At 40.9% G+C, this 26,220-nt stretch overlaps 1 protein-coding gene across 1 annotated transcript in view; it reads left to right on the top strand.

Annotated features, from left to right (window-relative positions):
* Nucleotides 1-983: 983 nt before the first annotated feature.
* Nucleotides 984-26,220, top strand: part of lrp1bb (low density lipoprotein receptor-related protein 1Bb) — a gene marked incomplete at its 5' end in the record, with an annotated part of 183,744 nt that continues 158,507 nt past the window's right edge. The window contains one exon of the mRNA XM_083682704.1: nucleotides 984-1,068. Coding sequence (XP_083538830.1) covers nucleotides 984-1,068 — 85 coding nt within the window. The remainder of the gene's footprint in view (nucleotides 1,069-26,220) is intronic.

The raw sequence follows: 26,220 nt of genomic DNA, 5'->3' as shown, positions 1-26,220 counted from the left end.
GTGTGGGCAGTCTTCAATACCATTGAAGCACCATGAGCACTCTGTGTTTGCTTCCACATGTTTTTTATTTGTCTGAGATACTTGTCGGAAGAGAAGATTCAGAAAACATGTCCACTGGGATCTTAAATAATACAGTATGTGTCCTTTCTGTAAATTGAATTGGCTGAGAGGTAACACTGCATTGCGTCGCTAAACATCACTGTTAACATTTGCATAACTATTTGTGTCTAGTGTCTTCAACTTTATGGCAATAGTTTATCCAACATGATCTCACGAATTGAGCGTGTGATCCTGTTGGCCTATCTATTGCAAAAGTGTGCATGCAACTGATTATGTGGGCCTAGCAGTTAAATAGCCTACTCCTGAGTGAGATTACCTTTCTGTGGGCAGTGTCCATGTTCTGGCTTTATGAAGAATACCAACACACAGGATAGAAGAGAGGATCAATGAGGTAATCCAGGTAAAATCTAGTAGCCTTCAATGTTTTATCAGTGTAAACCTCTGAGATATGTTTCCCACATTTTCACAAGACTGACTGCTTTGTCTGATTTGAGAGAAAAACACATGTTTCTCGTTTGTTAGCAATTAATTTAAAGTGTAGTTGATATGTGGCGACTGCAATGCAAACAAACCCACAGCAATTAGCTGATTTCCATTTTATGACACCTTATGTCAGATACTCTTCTTTGCGTTTAAATAAGCGCCAAGACGCACACATTCAGTATCCTCCCACACTCTCACCCCGCCTCCCATTCTTTGCCTCCCCTCTCATCGCTCTCTCCCTCTCATACTGTCTCCCGTACGTCCGTTTAGCTGAACACCTAGAGAACTACAGATCTATGTGAATGTGCGGAGTGAGGGAGTGTTGGTCCGTTCCGCAAACAGATTTCACTTGACATCCCTGAATAACGGCGCTCGACAAGGGGGGCTCACCCGGACTCGTGTGAGAGAAGTGCTGTGGCCCTAGCCCTCACTCCGCAACGATGTCCGAATTTCTAATAGCCTTTCTCACCATATCGGGATTATTTTCGTGCGTTAAAACCCTGACAGTCGTGGAGACAGAGCAAGGTAAGAAAGCAAGGCGTACAGGGGATGTGCAGTCCGATGAAACTTGGCTTGTTCACTCTTTCCCGGTGCATGGCCAATTTGCCAGGATACAGTTGATTACCATTAACATGACAGGTTACAACATTAGTTGTAACCTGTCCCCTTTCGTTCCCGCACCGCAACTCATGTAATGTAGGCTAATGTATCTAAAATTGCCCATCATTGGTGTAGTGAAGGTGCGAAAGCGAATGTAATCCCTCTATTCTTGTTGTGGGCACGTCGCAACGGTTTTGTGACATGACCGATTCAAAATGATATGTTGATCGTTTGTTTAGTCAGTCTTTTTTTCTCCAAACGATGACAATTTGTGAAATAGAACCAATGCTGAACTTCACCACCATGTAGCCTATGTAATAACCATCCCTGTGCGTAGGCTAACTCTGTATGCTGGCGTTGCTGTAGCATGCAGCAGGTGACACCCGCGTAACATGCGATGCAGTGACACGCGCACGGTTTCATCTCTGACCTGCTCAGAACTCACATACAAAGCTGTTCAGTCACCTTAGCTATCTTTGACGGTTTCTTTTATCGGCAATATGGCCTACATGTCATGAGTAATGCCGTTGCGTTTATTTGAGGTTGTGCGCAACAATGGCTAAAAGGGGGGAATTCATTCGAGGTGTGGAATAAGTGCTCTATCAAGAACGCAAATGTGGAATGTTCCACCCGCGCTGATCAGATCTTGTCTGTCGAGTTGCTCTCTAAGATCAATAGCCTTCACTTCATTGTCGTTTTCTTTGTTGCCTCATAGTCTACTTGTAGTGTTGAGAGACAATCAGTAATGCCATCAAATACCCTCAACAGAGCGTGGAAACCATGGACCTAGTGTACTCCAGGTTATCACAGCAGGTGGGCACACAATGTTTACTGTAGCGTTTGAAATTGAAATATTAATTTGATTCCTAAACTCCCCATGGATGCCCTGCTCAGGGTAAAAAAAACAACACCTGAAATAGAAAAACTGGAGTTTTGTCAGCATTGCAGTGCTAGCCTATGTATCTCAAATCAAAGTGGAAAATACTGTTTCAGTGTGGGTGTTGCAATATGTGTTTCAACTACTGCTAAACTTCTGGTCGGTTTTGTATTGTATGTACAATCCAACAAAACAGGCTCCTTGTTTAGAGACTCACAGAGATGAACACACACACACACACGCACACACACGCGCACACACGCGCACACACACGCACACACACGCACACACACGCACACACGCACATTTTTGTTCAGGTCAGCACATCAAATATCAAATAGATGTGTGCCTCAGGATAACAGACATATCCATTAGAATCACTCCATGAGTAAATTCCAGGTACGTGTTCACAAAAAGAAACAGTGAGCTGGTCTGGTCCCTCTCTGGGACTACTTCTGGAGAACCTTATTACTGTATTCAGGGGAGATGGAGGAAGTTAGAAATGTTCAGAAATAAGTTAAGATAACATGGCACTTGGTATTTAATAGACATACAATCGGTCTGTAGAACATATCAGATAAAGTAATTTGGTGTATGGGGTAAAGTAGGTAATGGTTTATATGGTTTAAATACATAGTATGTTCCGTTGCTGCTTATTCATGGAACATAATAAAAATGACTGTTTTGCTCCTTTTAAACTATTGTGCAGGCTACATTTTGTTCCAAATCAGTGCTTGCCATCTAACATTGAGCAGTTTGGCCAGGGCGTTGCACTGGCAGCACAATCCTGAGCTGACAGAATGACATGATGTGAGTTGAGGTAGCCCAAACCAGCCTTATTTTATCAAAATACCCTTGGTCTCAGTGGTGACCGCCACACCAGATAACCATCATCAAGTACAAACAGCCCAAGGTTGTATGAAATGTATACTCCTTTTACAAAGTAGGAGTATGGTTGAAGACACTGGTTAGGTACTATTCCTCCCTAATGAAATCAGGAAGGTTGCCTTCAGGGGCTAATTAAATTAGATTAAATCGGAGCATGCTATGCTGCCCTATGATCCAGCTGAGAGGTGTTGCTGTTGATGGATAGAAGGACATCATTATGTCTCGGTATGTTGACCCACTGTGTCTAGATTGTAGATAATGTCATACAATGTTTATTTATGAACAGTGTCACATTACTAGTTTGATACTGTTGGATGTCATGCATTTGGTATCAAGCTAAATTACCTTTATTAGTATGCTTTTGGGATCAAATTGTAACTGGAGACATTATTTTCCACTTAATTTTGTCCAAATTCAGGTTATGAAAACACTTGCTTTGGTAAACAAGAGTCATCCCAAAAATAAAACAGTTTTGTAATAATTACCCAAAGGGCTTACATTCAGAAACAACGTCACCTCTACTGTATGGTTACATAACATGAAGGGCTGACTTTCCAGGGAAACTGCTGTGCTGCTTCTACTGTTGACCCTCTAAGGTGGGCCTGACCGCTGTTTTGATAGCTGGTTTTCATAGCTTTGTCTGGAAAGTATTACAGTAAAATGTGCTGGCTGTTCTGCATCTTTTGTAGAACCAACCTATCCCTATCCTGTTCCAACATGGCAGCGGAAGTATAGGACTCAGCATCAGGTGATCCCCGTCCACTGAGTCCTTGGGCCATTGGCCACTGTCAGCACCAAGTGATTGGGAAAACCACAGTGGATGTTGTTACACATACTTGACCCCTCTTGAGAAGAGGGAGTAATAGGGCTTGTTATTCCAGAGCAGAGAACTTGCTGAAAGGTACATAGATTTATGGAGAAGATGAGGTAGTGGAGAGGACTGTTTTGTCTAGGGCAGCACAACTGCATGGGGAAGTGATTCATGCAACACCTGTATGGTGGACACTGTTGTTTTAGTTGGCCTTCGGGTCCATGGCTCATACTGTATATTTATTGAATCTCACCTCAACCTTAAGCTTGGCTAGAAAACTAGCAGACTTTTGAAAACAGCTTGACTGTTAGTGAGAGGTGCACAGGTGTGATTGTGTCTTGTTTGCAGATGTTGAGATCATTTTTGTTCAACTACGGCAGTAGTTTGAGTATTTTGATCACTTTGAGACAGCTTCATTTAAAGTATGTAACATTCAAGTTTTCTAAAAGCTTCCTAATGGTTGTAATGATGTTTAATCGGTAGCGATCAGGGAATGAGATCCCTTGACAGTAATATTTCATTGACGAACGCTGTTTCGGTCCTGCGAAACCGTCTTCTAAAATGGAGTGTCCTAACCAATACTCTGTTTGTATACAAACATGTTGTTACTGGCCTGGGGTGGTCTAGAGGAGTGGACTCACCGATTTTCGCCTTTCTGTCTCTGGTGGCTGCCTCATCGGAATTGTGTGTTCATGCAGAAACACAACAGCTAATGTCCGACACTGCAAGTCCATTTCGGGGGTAATATAATTATTAGGGTGGTTGTTGAACATCAAAGTGAATTTCTTTGCATTGGCCAGAGGTGGCAGATGTCCAATAAACATACGCCCTGCTCCTTTAAAGGAGCTACACGTTACATGTTCACTGTACTGCAGCATATAATGGCCTTGAAAAGTCTTTAAGGATAGAGCGTTATAGAAAGTAGGTAAATCAAAACTATCCATAATGTCCAAAGCAAATATTTATAATTACCTGTTCACCTGACATGTCGGGACCGTATCTCAATGGTCTGGATAGGCGATTTAGCCACAGCTAGCTAGTATCAATGGCTAGTACTAGGAGACATAAACAAATGGCATTGTATTTTATTGCAATTTCAACTTGTTGCTACAGGGGAGCCAGATTTCATGTGTAGCTCCTTTAATCCAGCCCCATTTGACAACCCACAAAACATGCTATATTTGCCATAACATTTGTGTTGATTTGTGTTGTCGTTTTATAAAAAAAGCTCTGCCACAAAGAACACACATTGTATTCAGTCCTGTCAATTATGTACTATTGTCAGTGGACCCTATTCCAGGACTAAGGTAAGCCATGGCCCCAGGGAATGTGAGCCATTAAGAGTCAGGTGCTCCCAGATGAGTTATTATGGGCTGTGTGGTCGCTCTGGAGGACCTCAATAGGACACAGTTATTGAACATGAAACCATTGGATTTTTATTGTGTGAACTCAGTATCACCCTGCATTGTCCTAATAGATGACAATTCAATCAGCTTGAGATTGGCTGGCATGGTAGAGTCCATCCACTGGAAATTGACTCGACTGAATTGATTTCAGGCCGGAGGAGGAGGAGCTCCTTGTTTGACCCATATGATCTGTTTGTGTTGATTCCCCTCAATTGACTTAATTATTCAGTGGCAGGGGGTTTAATATTCGATTTTTCTGAAATGTTACAGAATTGGTTATGTGATAAATGAATCAATGAGAGTTTCCTCAGAAAAGGGCCTCTCTCAGTAGAGTTAAATCAAAGTGCTTGGCTCAGCCAGATAGCAAGATGGTTGCTGGAAAATAAGCACAATTAAATTATTGATGTGATAAAGCATAACTGTTTTATTGCCAAATATGCTGATGAAAAGAGGGACGAAAAGAGCAATGATGGAATAACCTGATATGATCAGAATAACTTCAGCTGAATTAATGGTTGTGATTGACGGAAATTGACTGCACCATTTACAGTAATTTGAGAACTAAGTTGATCTTGTTTCTGTTACTCCCATTGCATCTTGTTTATTCAATGGAAGTAACAGAGTTTTGCGACTCACTATATCCTTTATCTATCTGCCGTTAGTCTTCCCGTAGCTTAAAGATTTTTTGTGTGCAGCAATACAATATATGCTGCCACAATTAGGCTTACACTGTAAATGTTACAAGTACAGTAGAGTCTGTCTGAGTGTGCAGTGTGAAGAAGACAGTGTGCAGGCAGTAGGGGTCTTTGCTGCGGGGATGGCTCCGTTGGGGGAAACCATCTCTTTCTGGGCCTAAAGTCAGCCTGTCAGTTTGACAGGGTGAACCGCGAGCATGGAGGAGACAGCACCCCAAGGAGCCTCCCTGCCTGTGTGTGCTCAGCATTCATACACTGTTGGAGCAAAGGCTGGTGGGGTGAACTGGTGTGCTCTTATCTTGTTTCTCACTCTGTCTCAACTGGACATGAAGGCATGCCCTTCAGGAAATAGCATTGCCGGTTGCTCTTTTTTTTGCAACTTTTGACTAGTTTGTGTCGATGACCCTCAGGCTTCTTTGCACATGGTTACTGTGGCAGAGTGGGAAGATGTGTCACCCTTGAGTTTGTTACCATGGGAATAGTGTGTTTTGCACAACGCTGGCCATAGACACCTGTAGAGAGAGAGAGAGAGAGGGAGGGAGGGAGGGAGTACAGGCACGCAGACAGACACACAGACAGACAGGCAGAGAGACAGACAGGCAGACAGAGAGAGGGAGACCAGTCTGTGGGTCAGCCATGTTGGTGTGTTGCTCCTCTGCCATGGCAGCAGTGGTGTGGCTGTGGACCAGGACCTGGGCTGCTCAGCCTGGCTGGGGAGACACTTTCCCAGCTGCCACCTGGCACAGGCCAAGGGCTCAGAGGCCGATGCAGCAGTGGCCCAGAAATGAGAACAGGGGAAGGATTCATCCAACTAGCCTCATTCAGGAGACAAACCCAAGGCCAGTTGGTGATGCTATACTGCACCCTTTAAAAGAAAAATCTGGGTACTGAGACAGAAAAATGTAACTTTTTGAATAAATAAAATAATGTAAGAGTTATATAATTTTTCTTCATGGATTTAATCATGTAAATGCTGATGCAACAACCACTGTGCAACCACTGTAACAGATATGATGTTATTCCATGATTAGTTTTTCACCCATACTTATAAGCCATTGCCTTTTATGAAGGCACTATAGCTATTAATACTATAGCTATTAGTCTGTTGATGGCTACAGTAGAAAATGTTATGCATAAGCAGTGCATAGGAGTTGCCAATGGGCAACAAACACACGCATGCACGGGCCTGCACTCACACACACACACACACACACACACACACACACACACACACACACACACACACACACACACACACACACACACACACACACACACACACACACACACACACTATTATGAGAGAGGCTGGCAGCTCTAACTGAGTGTCTGTACATGTAGAGCCGCTTTGGCTGTGTACTGTGTAGTCCAGTCCAGGGCTTGGGAGGGGTATGGTAAGGATGGGAGACAGAATTATTGGCATCATTTCTATCCCACTCCACTCAGGAATGATAGGCTCAGTAAAATCTTTAGTCAGTTTATCACCAGCTACTCAAATTAACCTGGTCCATACAATATGAGTTTTTTTCCAAGCATTTGAGCCATGTTTAGTCTGAGTATGTCTAAGTCTGACAGAGTACAGAGAAGGTTTTTGATGTAAAATATTTTGGACATTGCCGCTGAAATAAATAATTCAACACATGCTTTATTGCCATAATGCAGCAGCAGGTATTAAAATGATAGTTAAAACCTCTACCACTACCTCCACACCTGCAGCAACAATCCATTCTCAACAGCTGCAGCCTGAGCCTCTCACTAAGATTCAGTCAGTGGCAAGTACATCATTGTGTTACTCTAAATTTAGAGCACCAGATTCTTGCACACTACCTGTCATCGATGATTCTGTCATGATTTTGAGTTGCCATTGATCTCCGATTCCCTGGGGTTTGATTGTGAGTCCTATTAGCCATGTTTCCATCAATCACAGTTCAGCTGTTTGTTTGTTTGTTTGTTTCTCATTTTCTTTGATATGATGAGAGGAGCTCAGAGTTCTGGGTTTGTTTATCCTTCCCCCGTTTTGAAATGTGCAATCATACCCTTTGCCTCACCGATGCGCCTCAGTGCTCCGTAAAAAGGACCAGAGATTAAGCACTCAGCCTAAAAAAAAACGGGCTGTCACAGGTATCTTCTGCTCACCGCCTGATAGGACGATCCTTCTGAAACAGTCCTCGACACTCCGAAACAAAACGACAGAAACGCCTCTTACTTTTTAGACAGCAGTTACGCATTTACCTCAGTATTGAATTGCACTTCATCACAAAGGATGAATTGGGTTACCAACATAACATCGTTTGTAGTTTTTAGTTCATAATAGTTCATGCAGTGGTAGGAGCCTTAGATATGACATATATAACCTCCCGATTGCTGGTCGGCTTCTCTAACCTCTAGGCCACCTGCTGCCCCTAATAGTGAATAGTGAATAGTGAATAGTCTGTCAAATTAGGTTATAGCCATCCAATAAGGTTAGAATTTAAGGAACTGTATCATGAGGGCATGATCAATGGTAGTGATTTAGCTACCAAAGGTCACTGCAGGTTGTTGTTAAAAGTATTGACAGTGCATTAGCACTCATCATTGCCATCATTAGCTTCTGTTATGGGCATTAAATACAATGGCAATGTATTTGGGCGTTACAATGTTTTAATGCACATTTTTGATATATCGACCAATATTTTGTAAAACCTACTCAACACTGATTGTCACGTATTTGTGCAAAAAACAGGGAGCTTATATCAGCTAGTCAAGCTTTCATAGGTGTCTCGATTGATTGGCGCAGAAGCAAGAGTTGATTTTGGTAATTTCTCGCTCCAGTTGGCCCAGTTGACACAATGTGAGTCAGCCGTGTAAGACGTCTTTTTATGTAAGCCAATAAGTAGAGGCTGGAATTCGTTTGGCCAGAGCACAACTGAGGTTAATAGATTGACCATTCTGTCTCACACAGTGCTCACATGACGGTTGGTCTCAGTAGGACTGTCGCCTTTTCTTGTCTCAGCTCTCACATCTCCTTTTTTCTATAGCTGTACCCTCCAAAGACAACTAAAGACTGTCTGTCTGCGGATGAAATCAAAGGCATGATGCAAGTACTAATGCAATGATAGGTGAGGGGAGCCAGCTGAGGAAAAATCACGCCACTGCAGTCAGGAACAAGCGCTCTGTAATGGAGGGCTTCATCTGTTTATTTGTTGATTTTTCAGGAGATGAGAATGACTAACGTCTCCCTCTGTAGGTGATTAATTATTGTCAAGTGATGGAAGCTCTCACAATCAATCCCACTGCTTTGAGGTGACGTTTATGTTGATTGGCAATTACACACCATTGTTCAGAGCAACAGATTGCACGGTAAATAATATTGTTTGGTAACAATATTGTTTGGCATCGGTGTCCTGTGGCTATGAACATTTTATATTTGAATTTCAAATGTTAATGCGCAACAGTTAGAGCTCTTGTCAACAGTTTTTGAAGTTTGACAAATCATTATCTATCCTGATAGTTTTATACCCTGAGGCGAATTGACTGGTTGTTTCTAGAAATGACATCACAGACATGAGGTGTTTCTCAATTGTGCAGATCCACACTCCCATGCTCGGAGTACGTTCTCCACACCCATGTTCTAGAGCACATAGGCATCCAGGTGTGTGGAGAACGCACAATTTCAGAAGCACTCCCATGCTACTTTATTACCTTTAACCTTAAAAGTCACCTTGCCAGCTGCGACGCACCATGTTATTATTGTATTTGTATTTTGGAGAGCTCTACATACATTTACCATAATATAATGTATATAGGCCTAGACGTAATATGTATAAATGTACAAGAGTGTGCAGGTGCTTGACAATGTTGAATGTATTACTTCTCCTTGTACCGTATGTAGCCTAAGTATTTATTAAACTGATAATGGAGCAGTCCCAATCAAATATATATATTTTTTCAGTTTTTATTCGACAGAGACAGTAGAGAAAGACAGGGTATGTCAGCAGGGTATGGGCTGGATTCAAACCCATGATGACACGGGTATATGTGTGCACTGTAGGCCATGGTGCTAGACCACTGGACCACCCATGTTATATTCTATAATAGGGATGTGAAAAATCATCTTGTTCCCTACAGCCTAATCCTCTATTTTCTTATTGTGTACTTGTGTACAATGAAATCATCCATAACGAAATAGAAAACAAACATATCTCTCTCCCTCACTCCTCCAGCGCAGTGCTGTGTGTGTGTGTGTGTGTGTGTGTGTGTGTGTGTGTGTGTGTGTGTGTGTGTGTGTGAGTGAGTGAGTGAGTGAGTGAGTGAGTGAGCGAGCGAGCGCAACAGCCTCTCAGTGTCGTGCTCTGTCACAGCTGAGTTAGACGAAGCCTGTATATAACCCCCCCACCCCCCCAAAAATACATTTACGGATCGATCATGAGTCCACATGTTCACCCTTATTCTATAATAATAATTCTATGATAATATGTGTATTATGGCATGTACCGTAAGTGGAAAACATGGGGTCTAGTCTCATTTTCTTGCGCACAATCGTACGCACACGGATCTGTGCTTGACGCATCAAATGTGCTTGCGGAGCTCCAGCGCGCGAGCTGCGTGTTTAGGGCGGAGAAACTCACATTTGAAGGGTGTGTCTCATGAATATCATGGATGCTGCATTCTCATCTGATATTTTACGTACCAAATCTCCATGTTACCTGCGCGCTGGAGAGGCTGCATCAAGTCCAGCAAAACTATTGGCAGTGTTCGAAATTGCGTCTTTTGCTATTCGTATTTTATGGATGACGGTTGATTCAACAGTAGGCTAATCAAATAATTTAACATTGCTCATGTCATGGCCATTTGTTTAAGTGACACTGGAAATAATTGACAACATATGTAGCAGCATTGAAATAGCAAATAGCACTGCAACCCTTATCTGTGGTAGGACGTTTCACTTTTAAGTGGTTCTCTGTCATTTAGCCTACCTAGGGTTGCTATTAAATAATAATAATAGCCTAAATGTATATAATTTACATTTACATTTATGGCATTTAGCAGACGCCTTTATCCAAAGCGACTTACAACAAATACATTTGTGTAAGTAAGTGAATCATCTATCCATCAGTCATCATAAGATAAAGTAATCAATGCTCGGACCAGGGGCCATAGGCAGTAACAATGCTAAAAATGTATCGTCATTATTGCTTAGCAATTAGAAATAATGTCTTCGCTGATGGAGGGAATCCGGTCCAAGAATAACAGAATACATCTCTTGGGCCAGAAAGTGCGTCAAGTCTGGAATGCCTATGGCTTTTGGAATGCCTTTGGCAAGAACGCCTTCTTTGGCGCAAAGATTTTCAAAATGAGAATACCAAATCTTGGAATGTGCGGAGCCAGAAGTGCGTAAAAGGCGCGCAGCACAAGGAAATAGACAATAGACCTCAATGTATGTTATTGAAATGTCGAAACAAGCTGGATATTAGCTAGATATGCATTTATGTAGCTACGGTTTCCGTATAATTTCTGTGTCAATCTTCAAAAAGTGTTTTAATTGTAATAAAATGCAAGTCGAGCAGTTCGTCACAAAAACGATCTATTTGTAGGTAGCTGGTCGGCTACTGTAGCTGATATATACAACAATGAAACATTTTCAGGCTTTAATCTGTTTTGGCATGAACTGATTCAAGGTCGTAAGGATAATTGAATAACATTTGTTTCGGGACGTTGTTTTTTCCGTGTTCTCATTTGCATGCTCGGAGCATGGGAGTATGCATATTTAGAAACACTTATTGTGTTACCCTCATTGGTCTTTAAACTTTGATTCGAAGTAGAGAAAAAGAAAGAAGAGCCTGACAGTGTGGCACCTTTGGGACAAGTCTAATACGGCAACAGAGACAAGACAGGACATTTCTGATCTACTGTAGCCTATGCAACCCAAAATAAATGAAAATTACAAAGAAGATTGGCTTACCGCTTCTAGGTATTGTATATTCATTACTCATATGTGATGTTATGAATGCAAATCATTGATACAGTGATATAGTACTTGAACTCGGTGTCAGGGTGTATTAAGGGAAGCGGATTACATTTAACAAGCTTTCCAGAACCCCGAGCCCCCTCAACATCACTGAGTCGCATCACGTTTACGTGCACATCGTAACTGGAATACTGGCCCTTACCCTGGTTAAGAGCATAACCCGGTTTTGCCGATTACATGAGCCGTACATTTGATATGTTACATGAGTAACATATCAAAATACCACGGCCGCCAATATTCCTCTATGCATGATCTAATTTGCTAACCTGACAGATTTCGCTAAATATTACACAGCTGGCTCACTCTGTACTAGCGAGAAAATGCTTGTCAGGAAGTGTGGCCTCTCGCATAAATGAATAAGTCAAAGACAATTAGTCCTATCATGATGAAACTTGGTACACAGATCTATTGGGCTCTCAGGGTCATACCTCGAAATCTACATGCAAATACCAAAAGGGGGCGCTATACATGTCAATCACATAAACCTGGTAAACGTCTTCAAGGCTCTCCCTTGACCATTCTCAGACATATAATATAATGTATGCCATTTAGCCAACGTTTTTCTCCAAAGCAACTTACATTGCAGTGAGTGCATACACTTTTCAGTATATATGGGCCCAGCAAGAATTGAACCCACAACCTAAGCATTGTTAGTGCCATGCTGTACCAACTGAGCCACAGAGGAGATATCCGCTTCATCCCGTGACCTTGCCATGAGTTTTAGACCCTGTTAACCTCTGCTTGCAGCTTTAATTATTCATATTATTATAAAGCTTGTATTTGAAATTCCATAGCAAACTATTTTAGCTAGTTTGTTGAGCATGACAAGGTTTTGTTAGATATTTTAGACTGAATAACATGACCAGTCGCTAATATAGCTTAAAACCAACTTCTTAAAATAAAGCTTCTAACCAGCACAGTTTTTCCTCCTATCTCCGTTTCTGCGCTGATAGGGAAAGCAAAATAATGTTGAAATTATGTTAAAGATGAAATGTTATTATGGGGGTAGTAAGTTAGTCAGTAAGGTAGTCAGATATCACCATAACAGATCACTGTATTCGTTAATCTAAAACAAGCCCTTCTTACAATACAGCTACTGTACCCACTTGTATGGTACCTGAACCTTTGCACAATAGCATTTTGACTGATAGTGCCACTAATTCTTATAGAAAGTCTTACTTGCGATGACTGTAATCTGTAGTGATTTACTTCCTTCAAACCAGTGGTTCCCATTCTTTTTTGGGTAATGTATTCTAAAAACACTTTGATCTGCCTGAAGTACCCCCTCATGTGTGCACAACTGGCGTGATTCCTAGATTAGGTTTAACAAGATTAAATAAGCGTTAAATATCAATATTATTTAATTATTATGTAATTTAAACATAATGATATTGTACTATTATAATACTCATGTACACTTATCATCAGCTGAATCTTTTTTATAGAATTTTCTTTCCAAATTATACAAAAAACAAAGATCACATTTTCAGTACTTCCAATACATGTAAGTAGCCCAATGAGAACGTTGAGGTGACACTTTAAATGGCATGGTTTCATGGTATTATTTTATAACACCTCGCCACAGAGGAAAAAGTGGCTGAAGCGGCTCCATAGGTTTTGGAGGTGAAACCAAAGAGGACATACTGTTCATTAAATTGACGATACATTGACTTTTCAACTTTCTTACATTCAACTGGGTCACTTGAGCTGGTGCTAGCGCTGCTGCTAGCGCTGCTGCTGCTTGGAAAAGCGTGTTTCAGCCATTGATCCATAGCTTGACCTAGTTGCAACTGAAAGCTAGCTGTTACCTGAAATGGTGAGCCTCTCTGGTGCGCACGAGCAGAGGAACAGGTACACGTGTCACAAGCAGAGGATCAGCGGGCAGGCAGAGGCCAGGGAGTTAAAAAAAGTGAAGTAAAAATATAAAATAACTTCCCAAGTACCCCCTGGGGACTGCCCACCTACCCCTAAGCATACCCCCAGTTTGGAAACACTGCTGTAGACAAATGTAGTCATTGTAAGTCGCTCAATAAGACCATCTGTGTAATGACTAAAATGTAATGTAATTATACTGTGTGCCGACATATCACACTGTGAAAATAACACTTTTGGACACGCCTACATTCTTTTAAGTTACTCTTTAAGGCTGACCTTATCATTTAGTTCCCAATGTCTGACTCACAGTGCTCATTATTTTCTGACTCCGGGCAGTATAAGCTTCATGAGATCTGTGATGCTGTGGCTACAGTGTAGATGAAGAGATTTGATGTTATGTAGTCTCTAGCAAACTGGAGTTTTAGATTGCTCAGCCATAATGCCAACCAACTCCTGTGACAGTTATCTGAGGTCAGGCCTCACTGTCTGTCTGTCTGTCTAGCATGCGACATGGCAGAACAGGATAGGTCTTATCTCAGTGACCACAGCATAGCTGAAAGGGTCTCAAATTGATCTCAAAAGTTTGTAGACATTTTAAGACATTTCCAGACCTCAGAAATGGTCTATTGTGAAGCTGAGATCTGAAATGGTGAGATTTAATGGTGCCTATCATTTCCCTTCATTTGAGATTGAGGCATATAGCTAAATCTACAAAACAGATGGTGTGAGGCATGGACTCACCTTGAAATGAGACCAACCCTGAGTTCTGAAAATATCTCAAGATCTCAAACAAAGCACCACAGAATGATGCTATTCTTCTACCCCACTGTCCTGAAACACAATATTTATACCCAGAGTATTAACAGTACTGTACCTCTAGTAATAGTAATATGGTTTGCATTTTGACCATCAATGTGCCAAAACCAAGAGCCAGGTTCCATGGTCCATAAAGCTGAGAGACACGATGCCTGAAATTTGAGTGATATTTATGAATTCATATACAGTATGCTCCTCCTCTCAAACCAGTGAAGCAGCTAGTCTCAGAGTGTAAATCTCCAGAAAGAGCTTGAATTTGGTACTTCATTCAAAGCTTAGTAGCCTCTCTGAGGGGATTTGTCTCAGCCTACTATGTCGATGTGCCCAATTCATTCCAAAGTAATGTTTTCTAACTAGAAAGGCAGGACTGGGCAATAGAGGCGAGGGAGCCTTTGAACAGAGTTTGTCCTCAAAATGATGTTTCTGTGTCCTGAAACCCTTCATGTTTTAGAACATAAGGGCTGTTATTCTACACTTCCATGGCTAGCAATGAATGCTGCCTACATCCATGTACAGGAGTGCTATGCGTCTAATATGTCTTTGTCTTATGTTAATATGACTCTGTTCTGCTAGGTTTTGTCCAGTGTCGACAATGAACACAGTAATGGGCAGGAGTGATTTATGTCCAATGAAGGGCCTCAATCTCAATTAATTTGGAAAGGCTTCAAAAGAGAGATTTAGCGAATGTAGCTCTCTGATAGGAGAGACCACACCGTTGTTATGATACAGTAGACGTACGAGATCCTTAGAGGATAAATTAAGAATATGGATGCATTCAGTTTTTAGTCCGCAAACTTGTCTGCATACTTGTCTGCATACTATTCTGACCGAGCAACCCTTCTCAGAGTTTGTCATAATGAGTTTCCTAGGGATGGTCAAATCTGATTGATGTATTGAGCACAGCAAGTCTGCATTGTTCATGATTTTAGATGAAGAGGCTGCAGAATATGATTTAGAGTGACAGTCTGTCAAAGATTAAAATGCTGTCAACAGATTTGAACACCTTTGGTCTCCAGGAACAGCAGCCAGCCTGTGCCCCAGGGAGAACCTTTGTGCAGATAGCACCTCAAAACCCCTAATTTTCATATACTCCTGAATGCAATTGACTGCTCCTGGCGATGTTTCCCCAGTGGAACATGGGCGTTTCATTATAAAGAGGCCCTTACCGACCATCCTCCACTCTACTGTGACCTAATGACTTTCCAGAGACGACTGCCAGGGATTAGAGCTCATCCTCATTTTCTTTTTTGCTTCTTTCTCAGACAATGTAGTCCAAGCTCTGCGTCCTTGCTTTTATATGTAGGCCTATTGGTGGTGCAGGAAAATGCCATTGCTCTTTGCAACATTAAATATTGATGTTCATCCACACAGGCATGAATAACAATTGTAGGAATTAAGCTTATGTAGATAAAGAGTGCAACTAATCCACATGTAATATATAGCTGTAAGTGGCTTTTTAGGGAGTATATAAAGTAGTCATCAGAAGTGCGGTGGTGCCGCTGCTAAGTATTTTTAAGAAGCAAACAAAATAGGCAATCTCTGTGTTATGATACACTTCGTGGTGGTCTCCCTGACCCAGATTAAGACTAATCCTGGACGCAGCCTTGTTAATTGTAAGAGTCTCCATTGTCTTAATCTGTGTCTGGAATAGAGGTCGGAAAATGAAACAAAGTACAGGCAGTCCAGAAAATGTATTTTGTGAATGAATGTGTTGGTAAAAAAGTCATGATATACTGTACCAGGCAAGAGCTCACATTTCATTTAACACATGGAATATGCTTGTGTAAATATCGAATTGACTACGTTATTTAAGTAAATCATTGTGTTAACAGCATTAACAGCATCATGGATTGGATAAAGGAGGATAGTCATTACTCTTTTTGGAGGAAAGTTGACATTGGCTGTATTTATAGAATGTATTGGTGCTCCATGTTCATGATCATTTAGTTTAGGCCATACAAACTTGATTAATTATTTAACGGATTTCATTTTCAGAAAAGTGAGTCGAGTGAGCGACAAAAACATACAAAGCGTATCAAGTGTACGATTATCCAGATTTGGTGTTTTGGTTATGGAAAGGTGAGACAGTTAATTATGCTATTTATAAGTCATATTTAACAAAATCCAGGGGTAGGCTTATAATGGGGGGGGGGGGGGGGGGGTGCACATACCACATTCCTACAATTGATGAGAATTTATTGCATGGCCAAATAAACAGTCTTCTTCTTCTTCTTCTTCTTCTTCTTCTAACCCTAGAGTCGCCAGGGGCAAACTGAGTGCATCACGGATGAATGTGGAGTGCATGGAGGTCGCTACCGCGCTTGGCTGTGGTTAAGGCTAACAAAGTCTCAAAGTTGACGGCCACCAAAGGCTCAATCGAGCGCTCATAAGCATATCAAGAACCAGCGACAAATCCCCAAAACAGGTTTCTATAAGCTGGGCTGGGGCGGGGTCAGCCATGCAAAGCGCTCCCGGCCTGTTTCAGGTGTGATTGAATAGGGTTTCAGCAAATAGGGTACGCAAGGGTGCATATCCCATAGTGAGATGTCTAACCGAGTCCACTGAAAGAGAACAAAAAACGGAATGAATTCACAGAACAATGGATTACAGATATATACTAATTAGTGTATGGTTCAGTGGTTGTATTTAGAATAGTAAATGCATTTAACTAGATATTAAAATGCATGCTACAGAAAGTATGATGCAACAGCATGTGCTGTTGTTGGCATAGGAACTGAGGAGAGCAGACATCATTCAAAAGCTTATAAAAGTTGAAATGGAAAATGAATGCACTTAGTTATGTTGGAGTTACAGTATCTGACACCTTGCTTTTTCTGCAGCACTTAGCTAATGTAGTCATAGTTATCTGAGGATTTATATGAATGACTTCTGATAGTCTGCTGTGATTAGAATAGGCATCCAACTGATGCACATTGATTAGATGCTTGTAAACTGTATCAGACCATCAGCCAGCTGTGATAGCTGCCACAGTGTATAGTGTAAAGTAACCCCTGAAAGCCCTACTGAAATCGTTTTGTAGTATTCTCAAGTTGTGCCCAGGAGTCTCGGCTAGGTAAACAGAAAGTTTCATACTTTGAATCTCCTCTGTGCCTACGGTTACTGTATATGTATACATAGCCTCTTGGGCCATGGGGATGTGGACCCACACTTCAAACTTACCCTGCAATAACCTCTATGGAGGCTAGGGAGAATATAAACTGACAAATCAGTTTCGCTGGGATAATATTTTATGCAGTGAGAATATAAATGTCATCTTGGAATTCTTTAAAAGCAAGTTGATGTAAAGCAAGTATTAGCCACTGATGAACCATTTTAATGTTCATCATCATCTTGCATGTCCTTGGCATGTGGCTTGAATGGTTTACCAGACATGTGCTAGAACAGTCTGATAGATTACCTCAATGTGGGCTATAGACTGGTGCATAGCTGTAACAGACTACTATCAAAATAGACTGCATCTCACCACCAGCATGGAAAGACTGTTGTATATTGCAATGACCTTTCACTTGGAACCTTTTTAGCTTCTTGATCATAGACACCAGTCATTTGTGGAGTAAACTGAATGTTCACCCTTTTTATATTAGACTGGTTTTATTTGGACTGTGTACTCTGGCTTTGATGGGATTTTGATAAAGGTGATAATTGACAAAAGGTTTCTTGTTGAATATGAATATGTTTTTTGTGCATGTGTGCATGCCTGCATGTGTGTACATATACCATATGTGTGTACTTGTACCCACCATGTGTTTCTTTGTATCCACCATGTCCAGCAGCACTATTTGAAAATGAGTACACCCAGATATCCTCTCTGATCTCACAAAGGAAGACACTTCTAGTTTAGAAGGAAATTGAGTGGAACAGCTGGAATCACGCTGTAAAATGGGTAACTAGAGGGTAACAATCTCCCTGAGGAGAGCATCTTTGAGAAACACTGTGGAGCATTTCAATCAGTCCTAAACAGCAGGAGACTGCATCTTCCATGAACAGAATCGTTAGTTCTGCACAATATGGCCAAAAGTGATGGAAACAAAAACATCATGCAAAACCTGCTGTCTCTATTCCCAGTCTTTATTCTTTAACTGACTCTTGAATATAGACCTGGCAGTACAATTTGTAATACTACACACAAATAAGATGCTATGGGTCAGGTCTCTTGCTGCCATTAGCAATGATATTCAAATAATTGTGCAGCATTATTGTACACATAACATACAGTACAGTAATGGTATGAGCACCCACTTGTGTATTGTAGCCAAGTGACAACTATATTTAGCAGAGACTGAATCCTGACAGCAATACAGCTGGGTATAACGATATCATTGTCATGTTGATTGACTGGAAGACAACAGAGTGCCTCCAAACCTGGCACTCATTAGTGATTCTGTCAAATCATATTCTGGCACAGGCACATATGGTGTAGGAGAGTCTGGCCCATGTAGCACTTTGGGTTGGCCACAAAATCTCTGCTGTGATCGGATTTACTGATAATCTGGTAATGTGGTCCAAACTCCCCTGATGAAAAAACAGTCCTGGACTAGACAATGCAAGCTGACACTGTGAGCCAACACATTCAGTGTGAAACAGAGTGTGTTTACATTTTAACTGTGCCAATTTACTGCTTAAGAGCAACAGTTATCAATTCTAGTGAGGCCCAGATAATTGACTTGAGAATTTAATTTTCTCAGTCCAAACATGATTATGCTGTGGCTTAGTGGATGCCTGCAATTGCTGATTTGTTGCAGGTTGTTGAGGTTGGAATTCAATCAAACCAGCTATGGATTAAAAATACTGCTCCTAGACAGCGAACATTGGTCCTTCAATAACAACCCACAAAAAACATTGACAAAACAAAACTTCAAGATAATCAGTGTAGCCTTATTCTATTGATTAAAACATATATGATTTTTTCCTCTAGAATCAGTTTCCCAATACACTTAGAAAATAAGCACAAGCAGGACTATCAGGCTGCATAATGAGTCATGGAGGAAAGCTTCACTTAATGCCTAAAGCTAAGAGAGAAACAGGAGGGTGTGAACTTCAGAGACCACCTGTTCCTCTTAGATATCTTAGAACTGGAAGCACTGGAAAGTGTTAACATCTTTAGAAAAACACATCATTATGAAGTGAAGAAACAGATTGAGAACTTGCCTACTTGATAAAACAGTAACCTACCTGCTACCCCAGCGGTAGTCTGTAGACTGATTGTATGGTGTTGTATTAATTATTTACAGTGATTAAGGGGGACAGGTGACTATATTAGGAACAGGTGGTAATGTGTTTTTGGTATTGACTGTGAAGATTATGCAAAAGCATCAGTTTGAATGTGCAGTATGAGGGTTCAGCCGAACAGTCAAACTTTCATACTACACTAAAAACTTACGAAGGTTTCCTAACCTCTCTCCATCTCTCGCTCCCTCCCTTCATTCTTGGCAAATAAAATACAGCGAGTACATGACATGTTGTTCCTCAGGCTCTCAACTCAACTGTAAACACCCAATCTTGTAAAATGAGCGCATCTTCTCTCACCACAAACTAGCAACATACAGTACACTGTGAACTCATAACTGAATAAGCAATAATTCTAACTTTGTCTAAGGTTGTCTCACAGTGTGGTAGGCAAGGCTCCAAGGCAGTAATGTGCAGTACTATATCTGCTGTTGTGGAGAATCAGTTTGGATACTTTGTCTCTTCCCTAATAATTTGTGTAATGCTGGTCTTGTGTCACTGCTGCAGCATCTCAGTGAATGGGCTCTAATCATCTTTAATATTCCATGTTTGATTCCACCCTGTCTATGTCCCTGTCATTGTGATGCTACAGTGGGGACACATTTGGCTTGTCAGCGGACGTAGCTGTTCACCCTTTGATGCACAACATGGGTCAAAAGTGACCCGACTGAGTTTTTCTTTTCAATATCTTTTCAATAAATTAATTTCATCATTCACTATTCCAGGTATTTCTCAATTAACTTGTTTTTGATCATCACAAATTCTTATTTTCATTTTTTCTTTCTTGCTTTTGGAATGAAAGTCATTTTTGTCACTTTTTTGTCAGTTTTTATTCACTATGGAATTTGATAGGAATTTTTGATATTTGTAAATGTTTGCAATTAGAAACATACAGTTAGGTCCAGAAATATTTGGACAGTGACACAATTTTCATAATTTTGGCTCTGTACGCCACCACAATGGATTTGAAATGAAATAATCGAGATGCAATTGAAGTGCAGACTTTCAGCTTTAGTTCAAGGGGTTGAGCAAAAATATTGTATGAAACATTTAGGAATTGCAACCATTTTTTTACACAGTCCCCTATTTTCAGGGGCTCAAATGTAATTGGACAAATTAACATAATCATAAATAACATTTTTAATACTTTGCCGAGAATCCTTTACAGGCAATGACTGCCTGAAGTCTGGAACCCATGGACATCACCAAATGCTGAGTTTCCTCCTTTGTGATGCTTTGCCAAGCCTTTACTGTAGCTGTCTTCAGTTGTTTGTTTGTGTTTGTTTGTGTTTGTTTGTGGGTCTTTCTGCCTTTAGTTTTGTCTATCTTTTGAAAGATAACTGTACATAAACTGTACATAACTGTACAAAGTAGCTGTCTTCAGTTGTTGTTTGTTTGTGGGTCTTTCTGCCTTTAGTTTTGTCTTCAGCAAGTGAAATGCATGCTCGATCGGGTTGAGATCAGGTGATTGACTCGGCTATGGCAGAATATTCCACTTCTTTGCCTTAAAAAACTCCTGGGTTGCTTTCGCAGTATATTTTGGGTCATTGTCCATCTGTACTGTGAAGCGCTGTCCAATCAACTTTGCTGAATTTGGCTGAATCTGAGCAGACAGTATATCCCTAAACACTTCAGAATTCATCCGGCTGCTTCTGTCCTCTGTCACATCATTATTAAACACAAGTGACCCAGTGCCATTGGAAGCCATGCATGCCCATGCCATCACACTGCCTCCACTGTGTTTTACAGAAGATGTGGTATGATTCGGATCATAAGCCCTTTCAAGCCTTCTCCATAATTTTTTCTTCCCATCATTCTGGCACAGGTTGATCTTAGTTGCATCTGTCCAAAGAATGCTGTTCCAGAACTGGGCTGGCTTTTTTAGATGTTTTTTGACAAAGTCTAATCTGGCCTTAGTATTCTTGAGGCTTATGAATGGTTTGCACCTTGTGGTGAACCCTCTGCATTTGCTCTTGTGGAGTCTTCTCTTTATGGTAAACTTGGGTAATGGCATGCCTACCTCCTGGAGAGTGTTCTTCACTTGGCTGGATGTTGTGAATGGGTTTTTCTTTACCATGTGAAGGATCCTGCGATCATCCACCACTGTTGTCTTCCGTGGATGTCCAGGCCTTTTTGTGTTGCCGAGCTCACCAGTGCGTTCTTTTTTTCTCCGAATGTACCAAACTGTTGATTTAACCACTCCTAATATTGCCGCTATCTCTCTGATGGATTTTTTTGGGGTTTTGCAGCCTAAGGATCTGTTTCACTTGCATTGAGAGCTTCTTTGACCGCATGTTGTGAGTTCACAGCAAAAGCTTCCAAATGCAAATGCCACACTTGGAATGAACTTAGACCTTTTACTTGCTTAATTGATAAAGAGATAACCAAGGAACAGCCCACACATGCCCATGAAACAGCTTTTGAGTCAATTGTCCAATTACTTTTGGTCCCTTGAAAAAGAGGGGGCTACATATAAAAGAGCTGTAATTCCTAAACCCTTCCTCCAATTTGGATGTGAATACCCTCAAATTAAAGCTGAGAGTTTAAGCCCATATTCATATATAACTGTAACTTGAGTATGTTGTGGTAAACAGCTAAAATAACAAAAAATGTGTCAGAGTCCAAATATATATGGACCTAACTGTATTTACTGCTATTCACCTGCCACACATTTCAACTCAACATGACTGCTTTTGCACATCTGATGCAAGTCTTATACAATTGTTTTACCTAAGAAAATATTTGATATCTTTTGAAAGATAACTGTACATAATATTTGAACATTAGGTTAAGGTTACTTTGACAGTGACATCCATTACTAGTGAGAAAGAAAAATATGTCCAATACTATTATCTAGCTAGCTGTTCTATTCTAGCTAGCTAATGTTAGCTTGGTCAACAAAATATAACTCAAGCAGTATATACTTGATCAACTGATTGATATATTGAACTGATTGAAATATTCTTGTGGTTTTGATTTTCTTTATCCAGAGTGTTAGTATGGCTGTTCCCAGTCATTCCAGATTTACATCTAAAATGGTTGTAGACATGCTGCATGAAGAACAGGATGAGGGAGATGAGGAGGCAATTATTGGTCCTGATTCTGAGTCTGAAATCTCTGATGCTGATGACCTAGACTATGTGCCACAGGGTCAAGCTGGAGTTGTGGGTGTGTCTTGGAATCCAGCTCTCCTTGATGAAGAAGACTCCTTTGATGACATAAAAGACTCGTCTGATGAGTCCTCTGAAGAGGAAACTCAGACCCAGCCCAATAGATTGAGTAAAAAGGGGTCTTACTGGAATGAGCATCCCCCCACTCAGGGCAGAACAAGAAGCCACAACATCCTGAGGAGCTGCCCAGGACCTGCACCTGGTTCAACAGCTGTTTCACCGAAAGATGCCTGGGATATGTTCATCAGTGACAACATCATTGAGGAGGTTCTGAAATGCACCAACTTAGAGGGACGAAGAGCAGCAGCAGCAAAAGGGAAAGAGTGGAGAAGAGGAATTCATGGCCTTTATTGGTTTGACCTTCCTTGCAGGGGGGGACAAGAGCTGGGATGTGGCCCTGCAGGAGCTGTTTCTGGATCCGCTGCAAAATCCAATGTACAAGGCCACCATGGGGCTCAGGAGATATGAGGATATCCGCAGCTTCATACGGTTTGATGACAAGAGGACCAGGGCTTTGCGACTGGAAACAGACCACATGGCGGCATTCAGGTATGTGTGGGACTGTTTCCTGGCCAATTGCAGAAGATGGTTCATCCCCAGTGACTGTGTCACCATAGATGAGCAGCTTGTGCCATTGGATTCAATGGCAACATGACCATGGTGAGCTATGTGCCGAAGAAGGGAAAGGCTGTTGTCCTCCTGAGCACCATGCATGATGACAAAGCAGTGGAGGACAACAGTGTGAAGAAGAAACCAGAAGTGATCCAGAACTAGAACAAAACAAAAGGAGGAGTGGACACAATGGAAAAGATGGTTCGCACCTACTCATGTAAGCGGAGAACATGGAGGTGGCCCATGGTGCTCTGGCACAATGTGCTGGATGTTGCCATCCTCAATGCCTACACCAACTTCATTGCATAACACCCTGATTACATGGGTGGTGTGACCAATGCACGGAGGCTTTTCATCAAGGAGCCGGGCAAAGAGCTTGTCATGCCACATATGAAGAGGCGCATGGAGGGCACGCCCCACCTCCAAAACCATATTACAGAGGCAATGGGAAGATGTGGGATAAAACAACAAAACACAGCCACCACCAAACCACAGGAGGACATCAGACAGGAGGGCCAAGTGAAGAGGAAGAGGTGCAAGATCTGCCCAGCTGCCAAAGACAGAAAAGTCAGCAGCTGGTGTTTCCAGTGCACCAGGCCTGTGTGCAAGGAGCACAAACATGTAGTTGTTATTTGTGACATTTTTAGTTTTTTTTTCCTTTTATTTGGTCACATTGACCATAGTTCACTACAGTTCACAACAGTTACACTACAGATACACTACAGTTCAATATCAGTGTTGTAGGTTATCAGTGTTATGTGTATGTATTTTTTAACAAAATTATTATTATAGTATGTCTTTATTTTTTATAAATCACACTTGCATACATGGGTCATTTTTGACCCATGTGTGTAAACTTGATGTAGTAATACAAAAACTTTTTGTTCATAAAGTAAGAAAGGAAAAATTAAAATAACGATTTGTGGTAATCAAAAACAAGATATTTAATGAGTACTATTAAATGATGAAATAAATTGATTTCAAAAGATATAGCAGAGAAACACTCAGACATGCATGAAATAACATAGGAAATTAATATAGGTCATGTTTGACCCATGTTGTGCTTTATATTTATATTTATATATTTATTAGAAGGGGTTTGCATAGCTTGTGCATCAGAGGGTTAAGACTGGAGTGCTCAGACAAGTCAGATGTCTCTTCATAGCCAGGTCTCTTGGCACATGACCTTATTCCCTGTGACATTTTCAGCCATTAATCTCCAGACGTAAAGTGATGGAGTACCTCTCCCAGGTTACATTGTGCTCATGTCACACCATTTTCTGTGTGGCATAGAGGTCATTCAACCCTATAGTCGTGGCGTTGAGGCGGGAGGAAGCTGTAATTTAATCAGCTCAGTTGGAGAACACTGTTTGATTATTGTCATTTTTGTACAGTAGCATCAGTGTGTGAATGTTTTGGCAGAAGACACTTAACTGTCCCTATTGTCACAATGCAAAGAGAGGTATTGTTTTAAGAATAGTTCAGCACTCCAATCAGTTATTTTTCAATCCCTATCATTTTGAATGACAAGGTGACCATTATTAATTTCAGGTTATACTGTAAATTATTCAAGATACATATATGATTGTGTATCTCTTGCATTCCAAACTGGTACTAGGTGATAGTTGGTATATAAGCTCTGTTTTGACAATTGCATCACGTTTCCACTGTCAACATGTTATGTATTTTTTCTCTGAAATTAACACTAACCATTGTGCTAATTGTACAGTGCATTTAGAAAATATTCAAACCCCTTCACTTTTTCCACATTGTGTTATGTTACAGTCTTATTCTAAAATGGATTAAATTCATTTTTTCCCTCATCAATTTACACACAATACCCCATAATGACAAAGCCAAAACAGGTTTTTAGAAATGTTTGCTAATTTATTAAAAATAAAAAACTGAAATCACATTTATATAAGTATTCAGACCCTTTACTCAGTACTTGTTGAAGAACCTTTGGCAGCGATTACAGCCTCATGTCTTCTTGGGTATGACGCTACAAGCTTGGCACACCTGTATTTGGGGAGTTTCTCCCATTCTTCTCTGCAGATCCTCTCAAGCTCTGTCAGGTTGGATGGGGAGCATCGGTGCACAGCTATTTTCAGGTCTCTGTGATTTCTTTTTAACATCTCTCATTATGGAGTGTAATTCTCTTCTCACAGTTTGCAAAACGGTTTTATCTTAATGGAAGGTATGCAACTGCTCTTGAGAATTATGCCTACATACTGTATTGTATTACTGATTTTTTTCTTTACCAACTCCTACATAGTTCATTTTTAGCTCATGATTTCCCACTGGACTATCTTAATGGGAGACTATCAGTGATTTATGATCTATTGCAGGAACAATGAAACAAAGCCAACAAACAAACAACCTGGAAGACCAGGTTTAGGCTGTCAGAATTGTTTGCCAGTGCAGTATATTGGGAGTAAAAGGTTACCACTAAAACAGGGACTTGAACAAAGCTGATAGATATTTACAGCAATGACCCTGTGCTCCTTAACGCCGTTGTTTTATCTAAGTCTGTAATAATACTTTATGGATCTGTTGACGAACAGGCCAAGACAATCGTTACACGCGGCACCTCTTATCACAGTGAAGTGATGTTGCATTAATGTTTGTTTTCTGTTCAGTGGGCATTGTGGCCAAAGGCCTCTGTGAGCCCCA

This window comes from Argentina silus (genome assembly GCF_951799395.1).
Source record: "Argentina silus genome assembly, chromosome: 12".
In the NCBI taxonomy this organism is placed as follows: domain Eukaryota; kingdom Metazoa; phylum Chordata; class Actinopteri; order Argentiniformes; family Argentinidae; genus Argentina; species Argentina silus.
Note: the sequence above shows the minus strand (reverse complement) of the source record. Positions and strands in the feature narration are given on the sequence as shown.